The 26,299-nt window shown below is 41.4% G+C and overlaps 1 protein-coding gene across 1 annotated transcript in view; it reads right to left on the bottom strand.

Annotated features, from left to right (window-relative positions):
• The window catches only part of RAD9A (RAD9 checkpoint clamp component A), a 1,001,807-nt gene that overhangs the window by 899,818 nt on the left and 75,690 nt on the right, over positions 1-26,299 (bottom strand). The window contains exon 2 of the mRNA XM_044082216.1: positions 2,726-2,796. Coding sequence (XP_043938151.1) covers positions 2,726-2,796 — 71 coding nt within the window. The remainder of the gene's footprint in view (positions 1-2,725; positions 2,797-26,299) is intronic.

Below are 26,299 nucleotides of genomic sequence, written 5' to 3'. Positions count from 1 at the left end.
TCCAAAATGAGGGAACTGAAGCCCAGTTCCAGATGAAAAGCAACCCCAAAGCATAAGGCCCCCACCATGCTTCACCGTGGGAATGGTATTCTTTTGGTGATGCAAATTGTTTTTGTGCCAAACGTACCTTTTGGATTTATGGCCAAAAAGTTCAGTCTTGGTCTAATCAGACAATAACACATTTACCCACATGCTTTTGGGAGACGATGTATTGTTTTACACATTTTAGCCGGGTCTGGATGTTTTTCTGTGTAGAAAAGGCTTCCATCTTGCAACCCTACGCCATAGTGCAGACATATGCAGAATACGGACGATTGTTGTCACATGTAGTAGACAGCCAGTACTTAAAAGAAATTCCTGCAGCTCCTTCAGTGTTGCTGTAGGTCTCTTGGCAGCCTTCCTGATCAATTTTTGTCTTTTCATCAACTTTGGAGGGACGTCTAGTTCTTAGCAATGTCACTGTTGTCCCATATTTTTCTCCACTTTTTGATGACTGTCTTCACTGTGTTCCATGGTATATCCAATGCTGTGGAAATTTTTTTGTACCTTTCTCCTGACTGATACCTTTCAACAATGAGATCCCTTTGATGCTTTGTAAGATCTCTGTGAACGATGGCCTTTGCTATAGCACGCAACTGAGAATCCTACTAGGACAGCTGAACTTTATTTGGGGTTAATCAGAGTCTTTAATTGATGGCAGATGTGTACCCAAGAAGACGGAATGCTGTAATTAAATCAAAAGGTGCTTCAACAAAAATTAGTTACAAAGTATTAGTTTAAGGGTGTGCACACTTATGCAACCAACATATTGCACGTCTTTTATTTTTTATATTTTTCCACTAACAGATTTGTTTTTCAATTAAATTGTACAGGTTATAGGTCACATTAAAGGTGGGAAAAGTTTTGAAATTATTTATTGTGGTCTCATTTTTTATATCACAAAAACCTGGCATTTTAAAAGGGGTGTGTACACTTTTTATATTCACTGTATTACTAATAGCTAATCACAAAATACTGATTACTTCTCTGTTAGTAAACCCCAGTCACAAAAATCAGATCAGTTTCTTTACAGTGCTACTGTTATGTAAAGGATTTTTAGCAATGATGTGTAGGGTTGGGGTTAGAGGCTGAGGTAGAGTAAGGGTGGGCAGGGAGGGCTTTGCCCCAGCACCACTATAATCATAACCATTAACCCTTACTCCAGCTCTATATAGTACATCACTAAGACCCTCTCCCTAGCAGCACCACTACACCAGACATAAGTACGCAGGACATACAGAACACCAAAGAGGGACAAAGCTTAATCTATCCCCTTACCTAGCCCTTACTCTAACCTTAACTTCTGAGCACTTCCAAACACACACTAACCACTACAACAGTTGTGCACATTTTCACAACCTCCACCGTTTCATTTATTAATTTTCCTGCACACACCATCCCTACCTACATTACATAAAACTTTAAATCAGGTATATCAGATTCACATGAGCTCATTTGTGCAGTCGCTCCTTTTTACACCCAAACAAAACTGTCAACCAAATGAGTAGTTAATCACATGAATGGAATATTTATATACATACTGTGTGTGTGTGTGTGTGTGTGTGTGTGTGTGTGTGTGTGTGTGTGTGTGTGTGTGTGTGTGTGTGTGTGTATATACACACACACACACACATACTGTATATGTGTGTGTGTACAATATGTTTTATAATACCTGCAGAGGGGTTCAGTATGATAGTCAGACCCATAGATCTAAGACAGGAGATATTAAGTGCAAATCAATCTTAAAAGCTTCACCATCACAAAGTTTTTGTCTACTACAGATATGGAAGCAGATTTCCTGGATTCTTCCCTTGGATGGAATCATTCAAACACCACTACTCATATCAACTGCCCCTTTAGATATGAGCAAGGGGGAGGAAACATTACTGAAAATCAGCAGGTCAACAGAATAAAGACACTAGTACAAATTTGGAAGTCATTTTTAATGAGGATTTGGTTATTAAATTCTGTTATTTTTTTCATTTTCTGAGCGAGAATTATCTTTGTTAAATAAAGGTTTTAAGTTTTGTCCCTATTTTTTTTTTTTTTTTGTCTCCCAAGTGTATAATGAGCGGACAAAGTTACCCATTATTGTAAAGAAGTTGCTTTTCACTGTGCAGCTTATTAGTAAGGATATGGCACCCAGGTCCAGGGAGGTGATCATTCCACTGTATTCTACACTTATTAGGATGATTGTAGAGTACAATGCCCCCGTAGCTATGTATCTGTCCAAATACCTGACATGACTAGAGTGACTGCAATGATAGTTTGCCTAGAAAATCAAGGGCTTAAATCACAAAACTGTCTGGAGCATTTCTCCCAGGCCTCCTCTGAAAATGAGCTCTGTTCCACTCGGACTTTCCCGGTAAACAAATGTTAAATAAATAAAATAAATAAACTTCTCCTCAAAGTCCTGTCCCTATTTTTCTACATATATATATATATATATATATATATATATATATAGCCAGAATCTAAAAGACCTACTCTCAGTGTAATCAAATTACTCCAGTGTAATGCTGCTTTGTAGTTGGCACTGCAATGGAGTAAATCACTTACACTGAGAATAAGTATTTTATAATGTTGTCAAAATGTTAAGTGTACTTGAACAGGACAAGGATAAAAAATATCCTAAAAATTAGTCTGTTTTATTGGTTAACAAATAATTTGACTGTTTCTGACTTACCCCTTCTTCCAAGGGTTCAAAATACAGTTCATCTCCAATTCGAGATAAAGAGTGAATTGCTCTTCCAAGAACTGAAAAACAAGTAAGGTAATGAAAGGTAAGCGTTTATATGACATTACAGAAGCATTGCGTTTTACAAGTTCCCATAACAGTTCAAAGCACAAGAGTGCAATAAGTACAATATAGTTTTACAAAGAAGAAAGTCATATTTATAAAATGGCCACAAAAAAGTTATGTACTTACCATAATGCTAGATCTGTGTGGTTTTCTTCTATACGGCTCAGTGGTTGGGTTACTGGATCCAATCAGATTAGACCTTGACACCCTTTTCAACCTCTTGGGATTCAGGGCTCAGGCTCCTCCCCTACCCATAATTTCCTCTTGCCCTTACGATACCTCAAATCAAGTTTGCCCTCGTCCATACAATACCTCAGATCGTGTTTGCTCACTTGTAGTTAACACACTGTAAAAAGGCATAAAAATAGAAAAAAGCATACAAAGTAATGAGATGAAAGGTCAACAAGGCTGAATTTTCAATAAGTCGAAAGCCACTTGATGACAATTTAGGTAACAGGGATAGACGGAGGGAAAGCCGAGCCAAAAGGAAAAGACAACATGGATCTAGCATGATAAGTACATAACTTTTGTATCTGATGCCTTTTCCATCTGACTCAATCAATGGGACAGATTTCCTAGCTACTAACAATCCAGGGTAGTCATATGGAAGGATATTCTGAAGAATGGTGCACCCAGTGGATGCACAGGCTCTAAGACTGCATGCCGAGCTTATAGTGAGACAAAGGTGTGAAGAGTAGACCAAGTATTCACAGCACAAATCTCATCTGCTGGTACTCTAGCAAAGTAAGCAGTGGAGGCCATCACCACTCTAGCTGAATGAGTTCTGAGTCTGCATGGCAGAAAATTCCGTTTCTTTGTAAAAAAAGAAATACAAACAGAGCCACAAAGACTATATGACTTAAGATCCAAACTGGGATATGGAGGTTCAAAGTTGATCGGTTTTCTTAATGTTGCTATAATGCATGTAGAACCTTAACTGACAAGAGGAATCAGTCAAATGTAAGGTATATTCTCCTTTATTAGAAAAGTTTGGGATGGTAACTAGCGGTTAAGAGCAGCGTCTGAGGCCAATTTCTGGAGAAAATTTGAATTGGTCTGAAGTGATATTCTATCCTTAAGAATAATCTAGTAGGGAGGTTTGCAAGATAAGGCCTCTAACTCAAATTCTCTGAGTGAGGTGATAGCCACTAGGAAAATAGTTTTCCAAGAGACAAATTTCAGTTCTGTTGATGCTACTGGTTTAAAAGGGAGTCCGGTTAGGGCCTGAAGCAACAAAGTAATATCCCAAGGGGGTGACTAGATCTCTAATATGGGATCTGAAAAGAAAGTTTTAAATTTAAAAAAAAGCTTTGAGTGTGTCAAAGAAGCAATGGAGTTCTGTTTTTCTCCCACATGAAAACTGGACACAGATAATATAAAAACCCTAATTGTAGAAAAGTTAACACCTTACTGGAATAATCCCACCAGGAAATCCAGAATGGATGGTAAAAGTGCTGAGAAAGAATAAGCCTTGAGGGGAAGCCCAGATAGCTAACCTCTTCCATTTGCTTTTATAAATCTTTCTCGTTAGTTTTGTGACAAACAATATTTGCGTAACTGACGCAGAAAGCCTGGCATCCCTGGCCAACACTGGAAATGGAAGAAGCATGTAGTTAATTTCAGGGCTTTCAAGTCTTAGTGAGGCTGGCTGGATGGGTGAGATAAAAGGTCTGGAAGAGGGTACAGCACCCAGGATGGGTGTTTCTGACCAGTCCAAAGGAAGGGGAATTAGACCTGCCAGAGTCAGAAGGGGGAATGAGAATCACTGTTGCCTTACACCACATGGCTTTCTGCAAAAACTTGGTTACCAGGGGAAGGGGTGAAAAAAAAAAAAGATGAACAGTGGGCCAACTGTAAAAGAGTATCCCTCGGTGACTGTCTGGGGATCACTGCAAAGTGGCTGTTGCACTTAGTGTTCAAGTGGGGCACAGATTGCAGCATGGCTGGTCCTAGCAACTGAAAATCATAGGTGACACTGGCTGAGGAACCACTTGTTAGGTAGAAAAAGATCCGTTCAGTTTATCAAAACACTGGAACTTCCCTGGGATATGAATTGCCACCACAAAGTGTTGGCAAGACATTGTCCACTCCCACACCCTTATGGCTTACCGAAATAACTGACGAATGCTTTCCCCCTTACTTGTTGATATACCAGACCCATGCCATGGTGTCAGTCTGCATGGATATCATGCCCTTGGGGAAAGAGCCATAAAAGGCCTGTAACATTAGCAGGACTGACCTCCTCTCCAAGATGCTATTGTGAAGCTTGGCATCTGTGGTCATCCATGTGCCTTGAACCATCTTCCCTTTGAAATGCACCCCCCACGCTAAAAAAGAGGAGTCTGTGGTCACAGTGGCTGTTGGAGTTGGAAAAGTGAAAGGTAGACCCCATGTGACTAGTGTGGAGGTCAGCCACAAAGAATCAAATGCTTGCATACTGGCTTGAGTATGGGGTATTCTGAGGGTTGATGCATGACTGACCATTGGACAGAGGGTCAACTATAATATTCCCGTATAAAATCTTGACTGAGGAACTAGTGTAATGGATTCAGTCATTGATATCGGTAGATTAAGAATTAGTCTTGCTGGGGCGATGTGAAGAGAGGACTTCAGAAGCCTGGCGACAGAAGGAGAGGATTCAGGTCTGCAAGTTTGGCAGTTGGGGATTACTGTTAATTTAAACAAAAGTCAGCTGACACTGATGCAGACAATAGGCTTCATGGTGTGTCACCTGGACATAACATCCCAAAGAGTTGAGCGGACTAGAGCAAAAAGTCCCTGCAATGAACAAGCAGACCCCCTGCGGATGTAACGAAGAGCAATTCAATTAGACAGGGGAACACACAGAATCCTTGCAACCCTTAGATACTCTGCCACCACCTCCATGCATTTAGTGAACTCCCTGGGTGCTACAATGACACTAAAAGCTGAACCATAAGTAACTGACTCCCAGATGAAAGTAGAGAAACATCCTGTAATGCCTTGCTACCTTAATAAGGTAATAGGCATCCTGAAGGTCTGTCAAGCACATCCAGTTATCATTCCTCAAAAGAGGCAGAATGGACTTAATAACCACCAGAGAAGTGTTATCTAAAGCACGTAACAGCTAAGCAGATGTCATCAGATCATTGTTGGCGGGATATATGGCCAGCTACCAAAGCTTTGGGGCACCTTCAACACACCCAAACTGCCAAATGGCTTGAGCTGAGCTGACTAAAAGACATGTTTGGGCACACAGCCCTTCAGAGTTTTCCTACCAGGAGAGAGAGAGAGAGACAGAAGCAGAGCCCTGAAAGGGCAATGCTAGGAACAAAAAAAAAAAAAAAGTCTATACCCTGGCATACAAAACACACAAAAAAACAAGGGGGTTGGAGGGAGGAAGCAGCTACAGCAGCAATGATCACTCAGCTATCTACTGTTATGGCAAGTTCAACTTGCACAACTGTACTATGCTCATCATAGTTAACCACTGCCGCAGTAGCCTTAGCTATATACATAGATTATCACAGCTAACTAAATTTGGAAGGGTGGAAGAGGAGTCCAGGAGCTCCTGAAGAATGGTCCTAGCAAAGCCTGATCTCAACAAAGAGATATTGCTAGTATATGATTTTCTAGTAGCAGGCTTTCTTACCTCCATTAGTACCAGGCTGCACATCCTCAGTAAAGAGGTACCTAAAACAAACTAGGACCCTAACATCCAGGCAGTCAACTGAAGATGATAGATAGTGAGATGCATCAAACACTCCTGTTCTTGCGCAAGTAGATCCATTCTGTCAGGAAGCATGTGGTAATTGCCCTCGGCCATTTCCAAGAGAAAGGATAGTCACGGGTTGTCTGAGCCAGAAGGGAGTCACCACAATGATCTTGGGGGATTCCTTCTGAATCTACAGAAGTACCCTAGATATTAATGGAAAGGGTAGAAAAGCATACAGGAACATTCCTGTCCAAAGAAAAAAGGCATCCTTCTTCCAGACCTTCTTGCATGGAGTCCTGGAAAAGAATCTTGCCAGATGATTGTTCAAAGAGGCAAAGAGGTCTACTTGAACTCCCCTTAGATTCTTCGAAGACCCCCTGAAATATCTTCCACTCATGGTGGTCTACTCTGGTCCTGCTCAGCTTGTCTGCCACACAATTTAGCTCTGACAGAATGTAGGATGCCTGTAGATTCAGACTGTGCTGTGAAGCTATATCCCAACCTAACCTTGCTAATCTGCAAACGAAGTACAACCTGGTTCTCCCTGGCTTGTGGTATTGTCAGTAACCACTTGGAAGAGGTCCTGGGGACCAAAGATGTCTCACAGAGTTGAGTGCCTTGATAACGGCATGCATCTCCTTGATGTTTATGTGCTTGCATCTGTCCTTTGTGTCCCATACCCCCTGCACTTTTATCCTAAAACTGCTCCCCAACCAGAGTACAAAGCATCTGTGGTAACGGACTGCTTTGGAGCAAGGAAGGAGAAGGGGTGAACTGGATTCAAGGACATCTGTTTCCACCAAAATTTTCTGATAAAACTCCAGCACTGGGATTTGAAAAGATAAAGTGTGTTGATGCTGGGATCAAAGAGATTTCTGATACTACTATACTCTACTCTTAACGTCTTGCCAGGGGTATCATTAGAATCATAGATACCATGACATGTAAAATCCTAAGGTATTCCCCAGTACTGAATGAAGTCTGAATGGAAAACCTTAGAAATAGATAAGTGCACATCTTTTTTTCCTCCTGTGGAAGAAAAGCTGTTTGAATCGAGGTATCTAGATGACATCCCAGGAACACAATCCTGTGTGATGGAATCACGAAAGACTTGAATGCTTTCTTGGAATCACAGCTTGTGTAAAAAATCTTTTACCCAAGACAGATTACTTATCTTTTCCTGACACTTTGAAAAAGACTGTGGTCTACTAAAAGTGTGGATACACAGTAGCCTGCAATGAGCTATAACTAGAGCTAGACACTTTGTGAATACTCTTGGAGCAGTGGAATAGTCCAAAGGGCAAGGCAGAGAAATAAAGGTGTGCATGTCTGAGTCACATTAAGAAACAGTGTTATCAAGCAACATGAAAGAAAATACGGTACTAGGTTATGAAGAGCCATCTTGAAATCGGGCACTATTGCAACAGGATCAGAAAAGACAGATCCAGAACTGGTCTCCAAGCATTTTCTTCAGCATAAGAAATAACCTCAAATAAAAATCCTTCCCTACCTGTGAAGGAGGGACTCCTTTGTACAGCATGCGATGAACAGGTGGAAAGGAGGGTCTGATCTGGAAGATAAAGAAGAACCTCTCTGGAAAAGGAGAATTTCCTCCCACTGTCATATGTAACCTTGCTGATGGATTTTCAGAAAGCATTTGTCTGAAAAAAAAAATCTGTTGCCAAAGAGGGAGAAAAAAAAAAAAAGAGAGTCAGACTACCTAGAAGAAAAAAAGGGCCAGGATGATTGGGGGTCACAAGGTCTCTTGAACAGTCAGACTTTTTGGACTATCCTTGGAGATGGGGAATCTAGGACATTTTTTTTGGAACCCCTTTGCCATGTCTTAAAAAAGTCTGTTTACCTGTATTTTGTTGAAAATGTTTAAACTACTATTTTTTTACCAAAATTGGATGAGGAGAAAAGACCTTAGACAATTTGGAAAAGGAGGGTTGAAAAATCCTACATGTAGCAGCCTGCCCCTTTTATCACACTTTTTGATCACCTCTGCAGCAGAGGGACCAAACACAATCTCTATCAAAGGAGAATTAAAAACTAATTTTTAAAATCACCTGGGAGGTTTTGAAAATCCAGCTAGGTAAATCTCCTTAAAACAGTATCAGTGGCCCTAGCCCTAGAAGTGTCAAGAGTCACACACAATGCAACAATGGGTTTCCAACAGAAGGAACTAAATTAAAAGCAGATTTTCTTCACAAGGAGAAACTGCATATAAAACATTCCTCATACTTTCAAAATGTGTCATAATGCACTAACATACAAGCCTGACAATTCATGAAAATCAAAATTACAGAAGTATTCACTTTTTTCCCCATACCTAGCATTAATTGTCCCATCCTTATCAGAAAGCATAAACAGTATGCTTAGCACCAGTGGAATCAAAGCTACAGCTGGTGGTAAGGTTTGGGAATAATGTATAAAATTTAAAAGACTGAGAAACAGAGGCAGTTGACTGAATCAGGAAAACTGCAGGCAGTAGCACACAGCCTCTAACACAGACAGAGCAGGAGTAATGTAATAGGTGCGGGTTCTGAAAAATCATTCTTTAACAACTCCTAGTATTTTCTGAGGGGCTGAGAAACCTTAGTGTTCTCCCACGGAAAACACTGGCACATTCTGGAAAGAGCCTCAAAGAAAGAGAAACCTCCCACAGGGAGAATCAGACATGGAGCTCTCCTCACAGTCTGAATCAGAGAAAAGAAAAAAAGACTGTATCCATCCCTGCATCTTGCTGTTCAGATTCAGAATCTTTAGCATATTCCGGAAGCGAGGAATACCTCCCTTTTACCATAAATTATTTTACAAGAGCAATAGCCTGAATTAAACCCTGATACAGACTCAGTAAACTATTCCTATCCAAGGAAATTTAAGGAAGATTACGCACATACTTGGTTTTCTGTTTTTTGACAGGAAAAACAGGGTCAACCATGTTACTCGAGGCAGCAGCTGCTTCCCCAGGGATGGGCACAGCATTCTGTCACAACAGGCAAGCCTTCTCTGTTCCCTCTTCCAGGATCAACAAGTGTGGTTTTTCACTTGCCCATTGAGGGGATTCCAACAGCCACAGAGGATATGGCTACCCCCCCCCCCATACTGGCTGTCTGTGCTACACCAAAGGGACTCCTGATAATACATGAGTAGTCTGAGGTACAGCAAATTGCCACAGCAGAGTCACCCACCTGTGGCTGAGGGAAATTGCTAGCTTGTTGTGGTGGTAAAGGCTGTTTACTTAACTTTTTCTTTTTGTGGCTGAAGGGCAACAGACTGTGGGACCGGTAGTCTGTTTCATGGTCAAGCTAAAATAGTGTCTCTTTCCCAATGAAGACAAACCGGAACTGCTGGTAAACATCGCTTGTCCACAACAGTTACTTTTTTGACAGAAAAGGGTACTTTAAATGCTATGCCAGACCCACAAAAGAAAACAAATCTTCACAGAAAAAAAGTTTCTAGTTCTTTTACACTACTTTTAAAGAAAAAGATTTCTCCATTTAAAAGTACATTACAGTACACAACACTTCTAGCTTTAAAATAACTTTACTGAAGGCAATAATAAATCTTCAACAAAATAAAAAAATAGAAGTTTCCCCCTGCATGGAACTTCTGTCAGGTAAAGGAAAACACATCTGTACAGTCTCAGAGATGTGGTTTAAAGCCGCGGACAGCACACCAACAGTGCAGGGTTCGGTCTCAGAGATGTGGTTTAAAGCCGCGGACAGCACACCAACAGTGCAGGGTTATAATGTCTTCCACACATTAAGACCAGCTACTTCACAACCAGGGACTAAAGATGGAGGTGTCTCAATTTACATCAAAAATAAGAATACTTCGAGGCTGGTCAAACAGGACAATGCACTTGAGATGTTCCATGTTTAAATCACCATAGGTAAAATCCAACACCACTTTCTTGCAAGCTATAGGCCCCCTCTATGATCCAAGAAAACCCATACCATGTATTTAAACTCATTAAAAATACTAACCATCCAACCCAATACCATATTCATGCGCGACTTTAATTACCCCATTATTAACTGGGAATCCTATATAACATCAAATGTACATGTACAGATATTCCTGGATTTTGTAAACAAACTCCCTGGAGCAGACAGTCAATACACCAACCAGGGTGGTAACCATACTGGAGCTGGTCCTCACTAATATGGGAGAGTGCTGCACACCCCCTACTTAAATCCCTTCTCTGGTAAGGTCAGACCACAAAATTGTCTCCTTTTAAGTAAAAATAAAATTTGGACCCCTAGCTAAACCAGGAATAGCAAAATTTCAAGCCCCTATAAACCCTTAGAACACTTCAGCGTATGCAGAACTGTTCACAGAAACCCTGTACAAGCATGTTAATAGCTGTATAGAGAGGGCGGTTACCCACAGGAAGTACAGAACTAACTCAAAAAACAAACCACCCTGGTGGAATCACAAAATCAATTTGGATGAACAACAGGAGGAAGAAAATCATGGCAAAAATTAGGAGGTGCAACACCCAGCAGGATAAAAGCACTCATTAAACTAAACAAACAGCTCAGAGGACAAAGTCTACTAAAGCCAAATTTGAGGTAAGTTTGGCCTCCCAGGCCGAGGACAACCACAAAGCATTCTTTAGCTAGGTCCGCAACCTCAAAGGCAATACACAATTGTGTCCAGAGCACATTGTAAATGGAGCCACCTATACTGAGCCAAATGATATAGTAAAACCTACTACCTGAAAAATTCCATGCCACTGTTACCACTCCATCCCCCCTCAACCTTTTCTGAGGAAACAACCATCAAATATAACTTCCCCCTGTTATCACTAAGGAACAGGTCCTTAATGCCCTCTCTAAGGCCAAGAACAATGCATCAATGGACCCAGACAATATCCCAGGATGCCTTCTAAATAGCATAAAACTTGACATAGTAGGCCCTCTGGAATTGCTATTCAACTGTAGCCTCCAAACCGGCATCATGCCTCATGAATGCAGAACAGCAACAGTCATCCCTCTACACAAAGGTGGGGCATCTACAGCCACTGGAAACTGCAGACCCACAAGTATCACTAGTTTAATATGCAAAGTCATGGAAATGATCAATAATGGCATAGGAAGCCTCCATACATGAACCCAGCCAGATTTGGTTTCAAGGGCAGGTCATGCCTACTCAACCTGATGGACTTCTTCTCAAAGGTGACCAAAGCAATGGATGAGGGCAAAATTGTTCACACTGCCTGCCTTGACATGGCCAAGGCATTTGACAATACCCCACTCAGGCATTGTTGACAAACTCAAGAGGTTGGGTACAAACCTGTATGTCACCCTGTGGATAGCCAATTGGCTTACAGACAGGACCCAGGAAGCTAGAACTGGGGAGTCCACCTCTACAAAGGGGCCAGTCACAAGTGGAGTCCCTCAGGGATCAGTCCTTGGATCGCTTCTTTTTGGCATTTACTTCTCAGAAGTCAAGGTCAATGTCAATAGTCTCTGGCTGACTAAATTTGCAGATGATTGCAAGTTAGGAGCTGTCACTGAGTCTCACACTGACGCACGTTCTCCAAGAGGGGCCGACACAGACAACCAGTGTCAGAGTCACGGACTAAAACTAAATGCCAAGAAATGTATAACAGTATCCTTTGGGAAGTCATCCATCCCAGTTAACTATCATATTGACAACACACCCCTTAGAGTTGACACAGTAGTCAGGGACTTAGGGACGTACAAATAGTAATCGAGCCTTTGATTATCACGTGTTTACAGTGGTGAGGAAATCATTCTATGTTGCACAATGTATAAACAAAGGTATGGCATCCAACTCCAAGGAAGTCATTGTTCCACTGTATTCGGCATTCATCAGACCTATCAAAGAGTACAATGCCCCCTTTGGTATGTACCTATCCAGGCATATTCAACAACTGGAATGTCCAGAAGTTCCTCACTAAAAGGATACAAGCCTTAAGTAATGCATCCTTTGCAGACCGCCTCAAGGCCCTATCCCTGTATTGTCTCCTACATGCTTTTGAGGGGAGATCTGTGTCTGGCATACAGGGCATTGCCAGACCCCACTCTGATGGACCTCCTGCACATCCACAAAACAATATCAGAATTACCCTTCTAAAGACTTAGACCTTGCCTGTGATATAAAAAGAACCTGCTGGAGAGATAGGTACAGTGGATATAAAATGTTTACACAGCCCTGTTAAAATGCCAGGTTTTTGTGATATTAAAAAATAAGACCACAACAAATCACTTCAAAACTTTTCCCACCTTTAATGTGACCTATAACCTGTACAATTTAATTGAAAAACAATCTGTTAGGGGAAAAATAACACAAATAAAAAATGTACAAAACGCTGGTTGCAGAAGTTTGCACACCCTTAAACTAATACTTTGTTGAAGCACCTTTTGATTTAATTACAACATTCAGTCTTCTTGGGTACACACCTGCCATCAATTAGAGAGACTCTGATTAACCCTAAAAGTTCAGCTGTCCTAGTAGGATTTTCCTGATATTAACTTAGTTGCCTGCTACAGCCAGCAAAAGCCATGGTTCGCAGAGAGCTTACAAAGAATCAAAGGGATCTCATTGTTGAAAGATATGAGTCAAGAGAAGGGTACAAAAAAAAAAAAAAAATTGCACAGCATTGGATATACCATGGAACACAGTGAAGAGTCATCAAAAAGTGGAGAAAATATGGGACAACAGTGATGTTGCAAAGAACTGGACGTCCCTCCAAAATTGATGAAAAGACAAGATGAAAACTGGTCAGGGAGGCTACCAAGAGACCTACAGCAACAGTGAAGGAGCTGCAGGAATTTCTGATAAGTACTGGTTGTGTACTACACTACATATGACAACAATCTCCCATACTCTCCATATTGAAAAAATATACGTGTCTTCTGTTGGGTTTTTTTTTGCTGTTACTTGCATTTGCATGCAAGCATGCCACAGTATATTGACTCTTAGTATGACCAACTACTTTAATACTGTATTATACTATGTACAATAAATGCACTGAGACAAACTTTACTGTTACATTTTTCTTTTGGATATACAAGCATGCAATACAGATGCTGTCAGCTCTCTATGGCAAATTCCCAAAGCTTGTTTATACACACTCATATTTATACCAAAGTCAGATATAGATTTCTCAGTCTGATGTATTAGTCTTGTTTTGTATAACACTTTTCTTTCTTCTTCTAATTTATGATTTGTCCTCAATTCTTTTTCAAGTTCGGTGGTCCAGGGAAACTCAGTCTTGCATTATCTGAAACATGGTGTTCCAGTACTATCTGAAACTTTATGTTCTAACTTTATCTTGCTTGATGTTACACCTCTTTACTTTGTTGATGTCCTTCCAGCTGCCATCTCCTCAGCTATTTTTACAGACTTTGTTTCTCAATAACATACTCCTTTACATGGATGTCAATATCCAATTAAGTTATGCCAGCACACTTGCTACTTTCTATTTTTCAGCATTTTATACTATTCCTAAATTAACCCTTTATATTTCATATCATTCTTGCAGCTTTTTATTCAAGCTAATAATCACACTAGCAACAGTTTTGAAAAGACAGTGAATATACTAAATACAACAGAATACTATTATTCTTTCACATGTGTCTGGGTTATGGGGTAGGGCTGCAAGACAGACGCCTTTTCTTACACAGAAAAACATCCAGGCCCGGCCAGAATTTGCAAAACAATACATCAAGTCTCCCAAAAGCATGTGGGAAAATGTGTCATGGTCTGATGAGATCAAGGTTGAAATTTTTGACCAGATTTCCAAACGGTATGTTTGGCGCAAAAACAACACTTCGCATCACCAAAAGAACACCATCCTCCCCGGTGAACCATGATGGTGACAGGATTGTGCTTTGGGGTTGTTTTTCTTCAGCTGGAACTGGGGCTTTAGTCAAGGTGGAGGGAATTACAAATGGCTCCAAATACTAGTCACTTTTGGCCCAAAACCTTCAGGCGTCTGCTAGAAAGATGAAGAGGATTTTCACTTTTCAACATGACAATGACCCCAAGCATACATCCAAATAAACAGAAGAATGGCTTCACGAGAAGAAAATTAAGTTTTGTAATGGTCCAGCCAGAACCCAGACCTAAATCCAATATAAAATCTGTGGGGTGACCTAAAGAGGGCTGTGCACAAGAGATGCCCTCACAATCTGACAGATTTGGAGCGCTTTTGCAAAGATGACTAGGCATATATTACCAAGTCAAGATGTGCCATGCTTAAACTCCTACCCAAGAAGACTGAATGCTGTAATTAAAATAAAAGGTGCTTCAATAAGGTATTAGTTTACGGGTGTGCACACTTCTGCAACCAGCTTATTGTACGTTTTTTTTATATTTTTCTTTCCCCAACAGTTTTGTTTTTCAATTGAATTGTACAGGTTATAGGTCACATTAAAGGCGGGAAAAGTTTCGAAATGATTTACTGTGGTCTCATTTTTTTTGTCATAAAAAATGGCATTTTAACAGGGGTGTGAAAACTTTTTATATCTACTGTATGTATCCCAAAAGTCTATGCAACAGAATCCCCATCCATGTGAAGCAAAGGTCCTCCATAATCCAATTCAAGTGCAACCCACCTACTAGGTGTAACAATTGATAATCGTCTCAGCTTTGATGACCACATCAACTCCACCATAAAGTCTGTTAACAAAAAACTTGGTAACCTCTATAGAATTAAACCCTTCCTTACCCCCTTCTGCAAGGAAAACTATTGCCCAGACCCACCTCATTTCTATCCTTTTCTATGCTTCTGTTATATATACTAACCTATCCAAAAACAACCTCTCTAAACTCTCCACCTGTTATAATAGCATAGCTAGATTCATCACATGCTCCCCCTTTAAAACTCACCATTGCCTCAACCAACTTGGATGGCTAGAATTGCAAAACCATATACTCTGTCAACAATTACTTATTACTCAAAAGATCCTATACCACCCTAACACCCCTATCCTCACTAATCTAATTACACCATATAAAAATCTAGCTACACTAAGCTCTGCTAATAAGCTTCTAGTTTCCTCAATTAAAGCTAACAAAGCCGGTGATTCACTTTTCTCAAACACTGCAGGGAAAAACTGGAATCGGCTTCCTTCAGAATTATCAACCCTTGCTTCTACTTCTCTATTTAAAAAACATCTTAAAGAACATCTGAAAAATTATTGGCTTTGTCAATGTGCTAACCCAGACTGATATCTTTTTCCCCTTCCTGCTCTTGCCCCTATCCCTACTCCTCTCACCTATGCCTCCAAATCTACTTACTACTCTTTTCTTCGTAATATTAGGATAAAATATAAGTTATTTCTCTCTTAACTGAGTCTTGCTCATACCTTCTAGTGTGTTTTGTATAATTGTTTAGTTTAATGTTTACTAAAATTGTTATAGTTTATAATTTTATAATTATAATTGTTCTTTTGACCAATGCTACCTCTGTATTGTGATGTCTTTTTACATTGTTAACTTTGTCACTGTTCATGCTTGAACCTTTTCTCCCCGGGTCTCTACTGAAAATGGACATATATCCAGTTAGACTAGCCCGGTCAACAAATGTAAAATAAATAAAGTGCAACTTGGACAACTGCATGGGAAACCAGAAATTCATCCCTGGTTTGGCACCTATGTCTCCGATTCAAACAGGTAACCTGTAAATGGTTCATCTCCCAGGCCCATGCTTACATTTATCAAGGGTATCAGAATTCGTCAAGAGATTTGGGATGCATGGCTAGGCTTAAAAAGGCTCTTGTGGTCGTTAACCTAGTAAACAATCCTTGAAAGGCTCAGAGGGGCATACTGTTCAGCAGCAGTAAAGCTCTGAAGGGCTTTTACTCCCAAATTTGTCTTTTAGTTGGTTCAGCCTGAGCTGCTTGACAGTTCTGACATGTGGAAGGTGCCCTGAAGCTTTGGAAGCTGGCCAGATGTTATATCCTTGACAGTATATAGCCAAGGCTACTGAAGCAGTGATCAATATGAACATCTTTGTTTCACAAACAGATTCTGGTGAATGAGGTCCAAAATGGATCAGATGTCCCTGGTCTTTTTCAGAACACAAAAAGAATGCTGGTTTGGTGGGACCTCCTGGATGACTCTTTTCTAGCAGCTTTCAAACCTCTCCTACTGCTAATTTCCTCTGAGTGGAATGTCAGGGATTTTCCTTTTGTTTGCTGGGGGTGGGGGAAGTAAAGGGAATAACAGTCTCTGGTGCTTATATTCTGCACCTAAGAATCTTGAAGAATGGCTAGCAAAGCATGAGGATGCAGAGAAGCACCTCCCAACTGCCTCCAGACTGTGGTGGTTAGGCCAACATTCAGGAGTGCTAGAAAGGTTTCTCAATAAAGGGACCAAAAATACCAAGTTCCTGTGGTTTGCCTGAGCCCCTGAGGTGACGTTTATTAAAGTTATTTGCCCCTCTGCCCTGGGGGGGAGGGGGCTGTCACTAGAAGAATCCTAAGAAAAATTCTAGGATTTATGAAACTATAAATTCTTTCCACCCTTCTGGTTCCAGGAAAAAAAACATCCTTGAGATGGGTGGAAAAACATATGCTTAGAGCAGTTTTTCCATCTGTTTCATTTCTAGTGAGCATATCTTTGACCTTCAGCCCATAGAGGATCAAACCATCAAAGGCTGCATTGACAACGGGCATCTTGAAGCTCTCCACAAAATCAGACACTCATTCAGGCACTCCAGTGAATACCAGAGCCACTGATTGCTGCTCTCAATGTGCCATCAGCTGCATTAGAGATCAGTTGCATGGATACAATGGACATCGATTGAAGGTTAGAAAGCTGCGACTCCACAGTTTTACATATATTGACAGGCAAATTACTTGAGAGGGAAGTGGAGAGTTCCTTAGTCGAGTCCCTCTAGAAACGAGCCATATGGACTAGGTAGTTCAGCAGATTAACAGCAAACATCGCTAAAGAGCAAGTCCACTTTCCAAATCTGTCCAGCTCCCTGAACTCTGTTCGGGGGGGTGGACAGAGATGCGATCAGAAAGTTACTTCTTAGTAACTGCTGTAACTACCATGGCCAGTACAGGTGGGGGTCTCTTGCTCCAATATGTCATATTCCTGGAAGATACAAGAATGTTGTTGGGTTTTCTGGAAATGGCACCACCACATCAGTTTCCTGCTGTGAGACCAAAATCAATGATCTCAGTAGCTGAAAGAACTACCAGGAGTTAGTTAAGCCAGCCCCAAAAGCCTTGAGAAACAGATTCCTTCTGGTAGGGCATTTGGTGGACCAACCCCCTATTTGTTCCATTAATTTGAGGGGTTCTTGGGGACCATTCCATTTCACAAAGTCGACATCTTCAACTGAGTAACTCCTGATGGCAGCTCAGATGCTGCTTCTTCCAAGTCCATTCCTTGTGGCCTTTGCTAGCAGGAGGCTCAGAAGCCAAATCTGGAGCTTAGCTGTCCACGGCCAAAGCACCTGGGGTAGAAATGGCTCGGATAACCTCAGAGTTGAGCCAGACACCCATACCTTGGCCCCAACCTCTCAGCTCCAAGATACTTCACAGTCCAACAGTGTTGGAGTCAAAAGGATCCAGGAAACTGTTGAGTCCAAGCCAACCAGACTATTGGCTCCAACAAGGACCTCTTGCAGGTATTGCTCAGAGCAAAGGGCACTGAATCCAATGGGCAGACCAGATAAAGAGAAAACAATAAGCATGTTAGAGACCAGATCCAGAGCTCCTGGTGGGAAAGACGCAGGAAGGACTCCATCTGAATTTCTGTCCCAAGATGTTTACACATCATCCTGGAAATGTCAGCCTCTGAAAGGCTTCTCAATAAATAAAAACATGAAGATGCCACCAGATCCAAACCTGCTACTGTAATGCCACCGGATCGGTGTACAGGTTTCTTCAGTGCTGCACAAGAAGAATCCAGGGATCTACTTGGAGTTCCCTTCTGCTCTCTTTCTTTCTCCTTTTCCTTGCTTCTCTCTCTCTCTTTATCCTTAGACAGAAGGAGAACCAGATGCTGAAGCTGAAGGCATCAAATCTCCTGCTTGGGGAGGGAGGAGACCTTTGAGAACCAGACAGTTTATTCTGTCTATCAGAGACCTGGCTCTGAAGGGAGCACAGGACTTGCAATCAGCATCTAAATGGTCTACCCTAAACAGACACAAAGTATTTGGGTCTTTGATATGGGGATTTTTTTTTTTTTTTTTTTTCGCCCATAAGCATTACACTTTTCAAACTTAAAGGCCTTCTCAGTCAGAGCAAGAAAAAAAATGGTCAATGCTCAACTCTAAAAATAGACCAAAAGCCAGAAAATAACTATGGTATTACAGCATGCATTATTACTTTGCATCAAACCCTATCAACACTAAGCAGAAAAACAAGATATAAAGAAAAAAAATTAAGAGTAGCAGAGAAAGAGTGGGATGAAGTTTTCCACAACTCTAAATAGTTGAAAACAGTAGACTACCTACCCAAGATAATCGCAGTAAGAGACAGAAAGATAAACATTTTTCAACAGTACAACAAATAAAACGGCAGAGGCAAATGGATCCAATAAAAACCACTTTTAATAAAACAAAAAAAGAATGTAAGCACTTTCGTATCGATACACAATACTTCATTTTTCAAAAGGTAGATTTTGAAAAAGTCAAAGGAACCACTCATCTGTGGCAAGCAATGAGCCTTCTGAATTACGTCTTATCTGTGGCAAGCAATGAGCCTTCTGAATTACGTCTTATCCAAACAGGTGGCAAATGAGATCTGGGGCATCATAGGGACAAGAGGAAATTATGGGTAGGGGAGGAACCGGAGCCCTGGATGAAACAGCTTAAAAAATGCCACTGAAGTCACATTCAGTTGGATTCAATAACCCATCTATTGATTCAGACAGAAAAGGCAGCACTGCATCATTACTTAACATACTTAAATTACACTGTATAAGAACATATGTGTATGAATATACACACATGAATCAAACACACACAAGTAATTCTATTATTTCATATACCACAGCAAAGCACTACCAGTAACTTCTCCTCACCTATGTAAACAGTTGCACTTATTTCTTTTTTGGGGCTTTCTTTTCACCAAGAAATTCTAAAAAGTGAAATGCAGTTTACTTGCATATGTGTGACAGAGAGAGGTAAAGATAGAGGGGACCTACTCAGTTTTGACTCTAGGTACTTTCAGAAGCAGACTGCTCTGGGACCGTGCAGTTAATTATGCAATAGTGGAGGTAGTACAGTGAGAGTAGCATTTAAAAATATTTTCAGCATATAATGAGTCTTAATTATGAATAAGTCAGTGCACAGTGCTGAGGTGCACCACATATCCAACTTTTTCACAGAAGGGTAGACACATTTTTAAACATTCTGATAGTATAAAGTTATAATGTAATGGTTATACATGCTCCAAGTCTCAGAGGGAAGCAACTTACAGCTCATATCCAGAGTCTATGAATTTGTTCTCCTACAGAATTACTCAAAATTGACTTGATGGCAATAACATAAAATGCTAAATGTTAAGTTGAGGATTAATAAATCTAGCTACCACAACACCAAACTGAACTGAAAGGTACTTAATAAAATGACTGAAACAAGTGAATCCCTACACGATTTTATTGAAAGAACTTAAAATCAAACTATGTAAGGAGAGCTTATAACAGAGAAGTTGCTAGGGGGTGGCAAGAGCCTTGGCCAGTATTCGAAAGCCTAAAGGTGACAGGAGCAAGCCGTCTCTAGCAAAGCAGCGTGGCTTGTCGAGCATGTCAACCCAGGTGGACAGACACTGGATCCCCTTTGAATGACACCAGAAACTTAGCCAATTGTTGAAATTGATAATTTTTTTCTTTATACAATTGTATCATTCTTGGTGAGGGCAGGATGCTACTCAGGGTCAGGGTCATACCACCCTGGGCTACGTGATCAGAGAGCTCTTCCATGTCTCTTTTCATGTAGTCCAGGGAGGTACGGCTCAGGTCATTCACACTAACATGGACAATGACAGAATCGTATATGTATTTGTTCTTGAGTGACCCGAGTGCTTGTGTTATGTGGCAGATCCTGGCACCAGACAGGCAGCTAACAGTAACCTTCTCCTTATTCAGCCTAGTGAGTGGGACGTCGGTGTGCCTGACTATAGAGTCACCTATTACTAGTATGTTGGGTATGTTATTTTGCCTTAAGGACTGTGATTGTGTGGCACGCTGGTTTTGTGAAGTATGCGTTTCATGGTTTGTGTTGGGGGGGGGGGTGGAGGTTGCTTGGATGTCTGCTTTGGAGGTATCTGTTGTTTTTGCAGATTTTTAGAGCCTCAGAGTATGTTTTTGTGTATTTATGTGTTTTTTTTTGCCGGGGCTAGTTTAATGGGGTCTGTGTGAGACTGATGGTGTGATGCCAGTATTTCCCTTCTCCTCTTGACTCTGTGATCTAGTTTTGGGTTGAGAAAGCTTAGCCTCCAGTTTGGTTGTATAATTGCATCTCTCGCATGTATTAGTGTTTGGTGGTAGGAGGAGAGGGTTGTCTGTGTACATGAGGCAGTTATAACATTGCCTCAAAATGCCCAGATTCACCAGCTGGACTGGAGAGTACACCTGAAACTGCCCTTTGGATATGCCTGGATAGGTACAGTGAATTGTTTTAGTGAATAGCTAGTAAGGTCGAATAGAGAGCCTTGTCCTTCTGTACAGTATGGGGGGGTCTAGTGCTAGGGTTTATAAGTGTTTGCTATGAGTTTTGAGCAAGTGCCGGGCTGAAAAATGAATGGCTTGAGTGCTTAAGTTGAAAGTTTGTCTAGTTCCAAGGGAAAAATTGAAGAGGAGACTTTGTGGAGCCGGGAATAGTTATACCCTAGCTAATCAGCGCTGCCTGGCGTGCAGAACCGGGTAAATGCAGTTTTTATACCAGTTATGTTATTTCTTATAACATTTGTGTGTTCCAGGTACAAAATAACTTCTATTCAACTACTAAAGAAAATGTAAGAAATATAATCTCGGGATATTTGCCATTTTTTAGTTTTTTTTCACAGAACACAACTGCCCAAAGTGGTGGTATCCCTATCGGGCTTTGCTCAGCTTTATTTTTCCATTGAGAACCCCATCCAAGTGCTGTGTAAGGCTGACACCGACACTTTTCCATCACGTTAGATGGGGTGTTAACCACCTGGCTCAATTTCCCGCCTAAAATGATACCAGAGTTTAATTTTTTGGAATAAATTGTGCTTCCAAGATTCTAGCTTTACCACCCCCCCCCCCAAAAAAACTTATAGGTCAAGTCATGTCAATGGGGTATATAGTCGAGTAAAATGTGTAGCTGTACGTAATAAGGGATTAAAGCTAATGTATGTTAAACTGCCAATTGCCTATAGGTTCATGGGTAAATACTGGGGTATTAATCTGCAGATTATAAGTCTAGATAAAGTACAGTCTTGTACCTACCATAAATGTAGAAGTTAAGAGTGTTCACACTGCTGCAGTCATCACACTTGGGTTATCTGCCGTCAGGCAGTCCCGCAGCCGGCCTGAGTTACAAAGTCTTGGTCCGGCATCGGTTGCGGTCGCTTCTTCCCTGACGTCAGTGCAAAAGGGGTATAACAGAGGCAGCTGACGCCATTTTCTTCCATTTTTCTTGCCCCAGATGTCAGGTGCCCCCAAACAGGAAGGCAATACATATTCCTAAGTAAAATACATAAGCAGAAAACAATAGCTGCAGCTGTAAGCAAATACATCATATAGAAATACATCATATAGATTGTATAAAAAGGGAGGTATAGATAAAACCTAGGTAAGAAGAGGGGATGGTGGGAGGGTAACCTGGACTGCAGCACTGTGAACACTCGAACATCTACATTTATGGTAGGTACAAAACTGTACTATGTTCATTGTGTTACACTGCTGCAGTCATCACACTTGGGTTGAATCCCAAAGCGAAGGCTGGGCGGCTGGTACTAAACAGGGTTTGAAGAAGCTAGTAGGCCCTGCAGAACTGCAGTGGCAAAGCCAGCTCTGGTTTTTGAATATAGAGGTAAGTGGTAGTACTTGGTGAAGGTGTGCACTGAAAGTTGCAGCCTCCAAAATATCCTTGGTTGGTACCCCTCTGAGGGAGGCTACTGATGTTACTGTAGCCCTGGTGGAATGGGGCCTAATGTTACCAGGTACAGGTTTCCCATGGTGTGTGTAGCAGAAACGGATACAATGTCCTATCCATTTTGAAATGGTCTCTTTTGAGATGGCCTTTCCTTGTGATCCTGCAGCATAGGATACAAAGAGTTGGTCAGATTTTCTGAAAGCCTTAGTTTTATCCAAGTAGAAACGTAATTGCCTGTGAATGTCCAAAGAGTGTAGGAGCCGTTCCCCTTTATTCTGGGGTTTTGGATAAAAGGTGGGTAAATTAATGGATTGGTTTAGAGTCACACTGGATACCACCTTTGGCATAAAGGAAGGGTTAGTTCGTAAAGAGACTCCGTCTTGATGAAAAATTATGAAAGGCTCCACTTCCATTAGGGCCTGTAGCTCTGAGACTCTTCGTGCTGAAGTTATTGCTAGCAGCAGGGCAGTTTTCCATGATAAAAATTGTAAATCGGCTGAAAAAGCTGGTTCGAAGGGTGGTAGTGTAAGTTTTTCCAAAACAAAATTGAGGTCTCAAGTTGGTGTTGGTGCTCTCTGGGGCGGTCTTATGTTCTTAGCCCCTCTGAGGTACTGTCTTAGTAATGGATGTGAAAAAATAGGAGGATCCGTGTTGTAATGAGCTGAAATAGCTGAAGCGTGGATCTTAATAGATGAAAAGGAAAGGCCTTTGTGCAACATCTCAGTTAAATATTGCAGAATCTGAGGAATATTTGGGACAAGAGGATTTTGGCCTTTAGCCTGGTTCCAGGCACAGAATCTTTTCCATTTGTCTGAGTAGGTTTTCCTGGTGCTAGGTCTCCTGGCCTCCAGAAAGACATCCATAACAGCTTTAGAGAGAAGTGTTGACTGGTTGTTTAGGTAATCTGCCATGCAGCCAGATTTAAAGTCTTGAGCTGACTGTGTAGAATCGGATTGTTTTGCTGAGTCAGCAGGTGAGGAATTTGGGGTAAGATCCATGGTGGGCCTTGAGCCATGTTCCTTAATATTGGATACCAGTGTTGGCGTGGCCAGTCTGGAGCAATGAGTTATTTGTGGCCTCTCTAATCTGGCTTTCAGAAGCACCTTTGCCAGAAGAGGCAGTAGAGGAAAGGCATACACTGTTAATGTTTTCCAACTGAATGAGAGGGCATCCACTTTCCAAGCTAGTGTGTGGTATGTCCTTGTGCAAAATTTCCGTAGTTCGTAGTTTTGGGGGGAGGCAAACAGATCTATGTCTGGGCTCCCCCATTTTTGAGTTATCATTGTGAATACTTGTGGATCTAGTTTCCACTCATGAGGATCCATGATATTTCTGCTTAGTCTGCCAATGTATTTTTCTTCCCTGGCAGGAATTGTGCTTGTAGTTGAACTTGGTAGGTCAGAGCTGTGTTCCACAAGGTCATTGCTTGCCTGCATAGGGGGTAGGAATGTGTGCCCCCTTGTTTGTTTATGTACCACATCACTGTGGTGTTGTCCGTCTTTATTAGAAGTTGTCCTGGATGTAGGAGGCCCTTGAAAGCTGTTCGGGCATTTTGTATAGCTAGCATCTCTTTTTGATTGATATGGAGATGCATTTGTTCTGCAGACCATTTGCCCTGAATACACTGTCCTGCCATGTGTGCTCCCCAGGCATAATCCAATGCATCTGTTGTTATTGTTTGCCTGGCTGTGGGTAAGGTAAAAGGCTGACCCTTGTTGAGGTGACATGTCTGAGCCCACCACAGAAACTCCTGTTGAAGGCAGGGAATGAGTGGTAGTATTGTTTCCAAGCTGTGGCTGTGTTGAGTCCATACGCTTTTCAGGTACCATTGTAATTTCCTCATATGCAGTTTGGCAAATGGAATTAGTAGTATGCAAGATGCCATGAATCCCAAGGCCTGCAGAATTTTTCTTGCAGGGAGTTGGGTCTTTGTTGCCATCATTTTGAAGTACTGAGTCAGTTGTCCTTGCTTGTCTGGCATGAGATAAGCCATCTGGGCCGTTGTATTTAAGCTGGCACCCAGGAATATTATGTCTTGTGAGGGCACTAGTTTTGACTTCTTTTTGTTTACTGTGTACCCTAGGCAACTTAGTAGGTTTTTTACAAAACACCAGATGTTTTAAAAGAATGTCCTTGCTTTCTGCTTGAATAAGGCACTCGTCCAGGTATGGATAAATTTGAATTCCTCTTTGTCTGCAGTATGCAATTACTGGTGCCAGGCATTTTGTGAAGACCCTGGGCGCAGTAGGCAAGCCAAGGGCAGTGCAGGGAATTGGTAATGAGTTGAACCTGCTATAAATCGGAGGTATCTTCTGCAATTTTGTCTGATAGGGACATGCAGGTATGCCTCCTTGAGGTCCAACGTTACTAGCCAAGCCTTCTTGCCCAGCATGGGAAGAAGTTGCTGTAGTGTGAGCATCTTGAACTTGGGTACTTCCAGGTATGTGTTTAGAATTGAAAGGTCCAGAATGGGTCTCCAGGCTTTGTCCTTTCGGGGAACCAGAAAGAGTAGAGTAAAATCCTTGTCCTTGCTCCTGTGTAGGAACCTGTTGAATGGCTCTCATGTCCATGAGAGCTGTAATTTGTCTTTGAGCCTCTGCCCATTGATTTGGTGGCAGATTTGGCATTCCTTTTATCCTTGGTAAAGTGTGAAAGTGGAACCTGTATCCTTCAGTTACAATATTTAGGACCCATTTGTCTTTTGTGATGATGTGCCAATTGCCTGCAAAAAGTGCAAGTTTTCCTCCCAAGGGAGCTGCCAAGAGGGATTTGCTTGGCAGTCTGAGGGGTAAGTCATTGTGATTGTCTTCTGAAAGTTTGGGACCTGCCTCTTCTCCTCCTTTCTGGGTTGTGGCACCCCATTGTCGAGGCTTGTAAGAGCCTTCTGGCTGTCCTCTGCCCCTTGGGCATCTGTATTTGCCACTCTGTGATTTGTCAGAAGTTGGAAAGGACCAGTTTTTGGTTGGCCAATTTCTGCTGAAATGAAGGGGTTGAACCTGTAAAAAATCCTTGACCGTCTGCATAGATTTTGCCTTATCCTCCATTTTCTTTAAAACCTCTTCTGCTTTCACACCAAATAAAACATCCTGCTGTAAAGGTGCATCCAATAATTTTGCTTTAACATGATCAGGTAAAGTTTGTTCTTTTAACCAAGCATGCCTATGAATGACAGACCCTGTTACTGCTGCTCTACAAGAAGCTTCCAATGACTCAAATCCACATTGCAAAGTATGTTTTCCCACTTGTTCTGCTGCATGCAACAAATCTTGCATTTCCTTGTAATAGGGCTGCTCTGGTATGTGTGAGCATTTTTTGTTTTAATTGAGACATCAAATATTGTTGATATTTCAACATGTGAAACTGGCAATTTAAGACCCTCATAGCTAGAGTCGCTGAGGTATATACTTTCTTTCCCCATCTATCTAATGCTCTAGAATCCCTTTCAGAGGGTACAGGACTATTTGCAATAGAAGCCTTAACCCCTTTGGGACCCTGGGAAATGGTTTCTGGGTCAGCAACAGGGCTTTTATATAGGAATTTGTGTGAGTCAGGGACTCTGTAGTATCTGTCTGGTTTGGCTGGTGCAGGAGGTAATGAATCTGGGTTAAGGCTAGATTCTGAATAAACATCATCCACAATGTCTAACACAGGTGGAACAGCAAGGGGTATGTGCTGGGGTAGTAAAAGGAACTCT

This window comes from Protopterus annectens, chromosome 9.part0 (assembly GCF_019279795.1).
Source record: "Protopterus annectens isolate FY-2018-M chromosome 9.part0, PAN1.0, whole genome shotgun sequence".
In the NCBI taxonomy this organism is placed as follows: domain Eukaryota; kingdom Metazoa; phylum Chordata; order Ceratodontiformes; family Protopteridae; genus Protopterus; species Protopterus annectens.
This window is presented reverse-complemented; position numbering and strand designations above follow the sequence as displayed.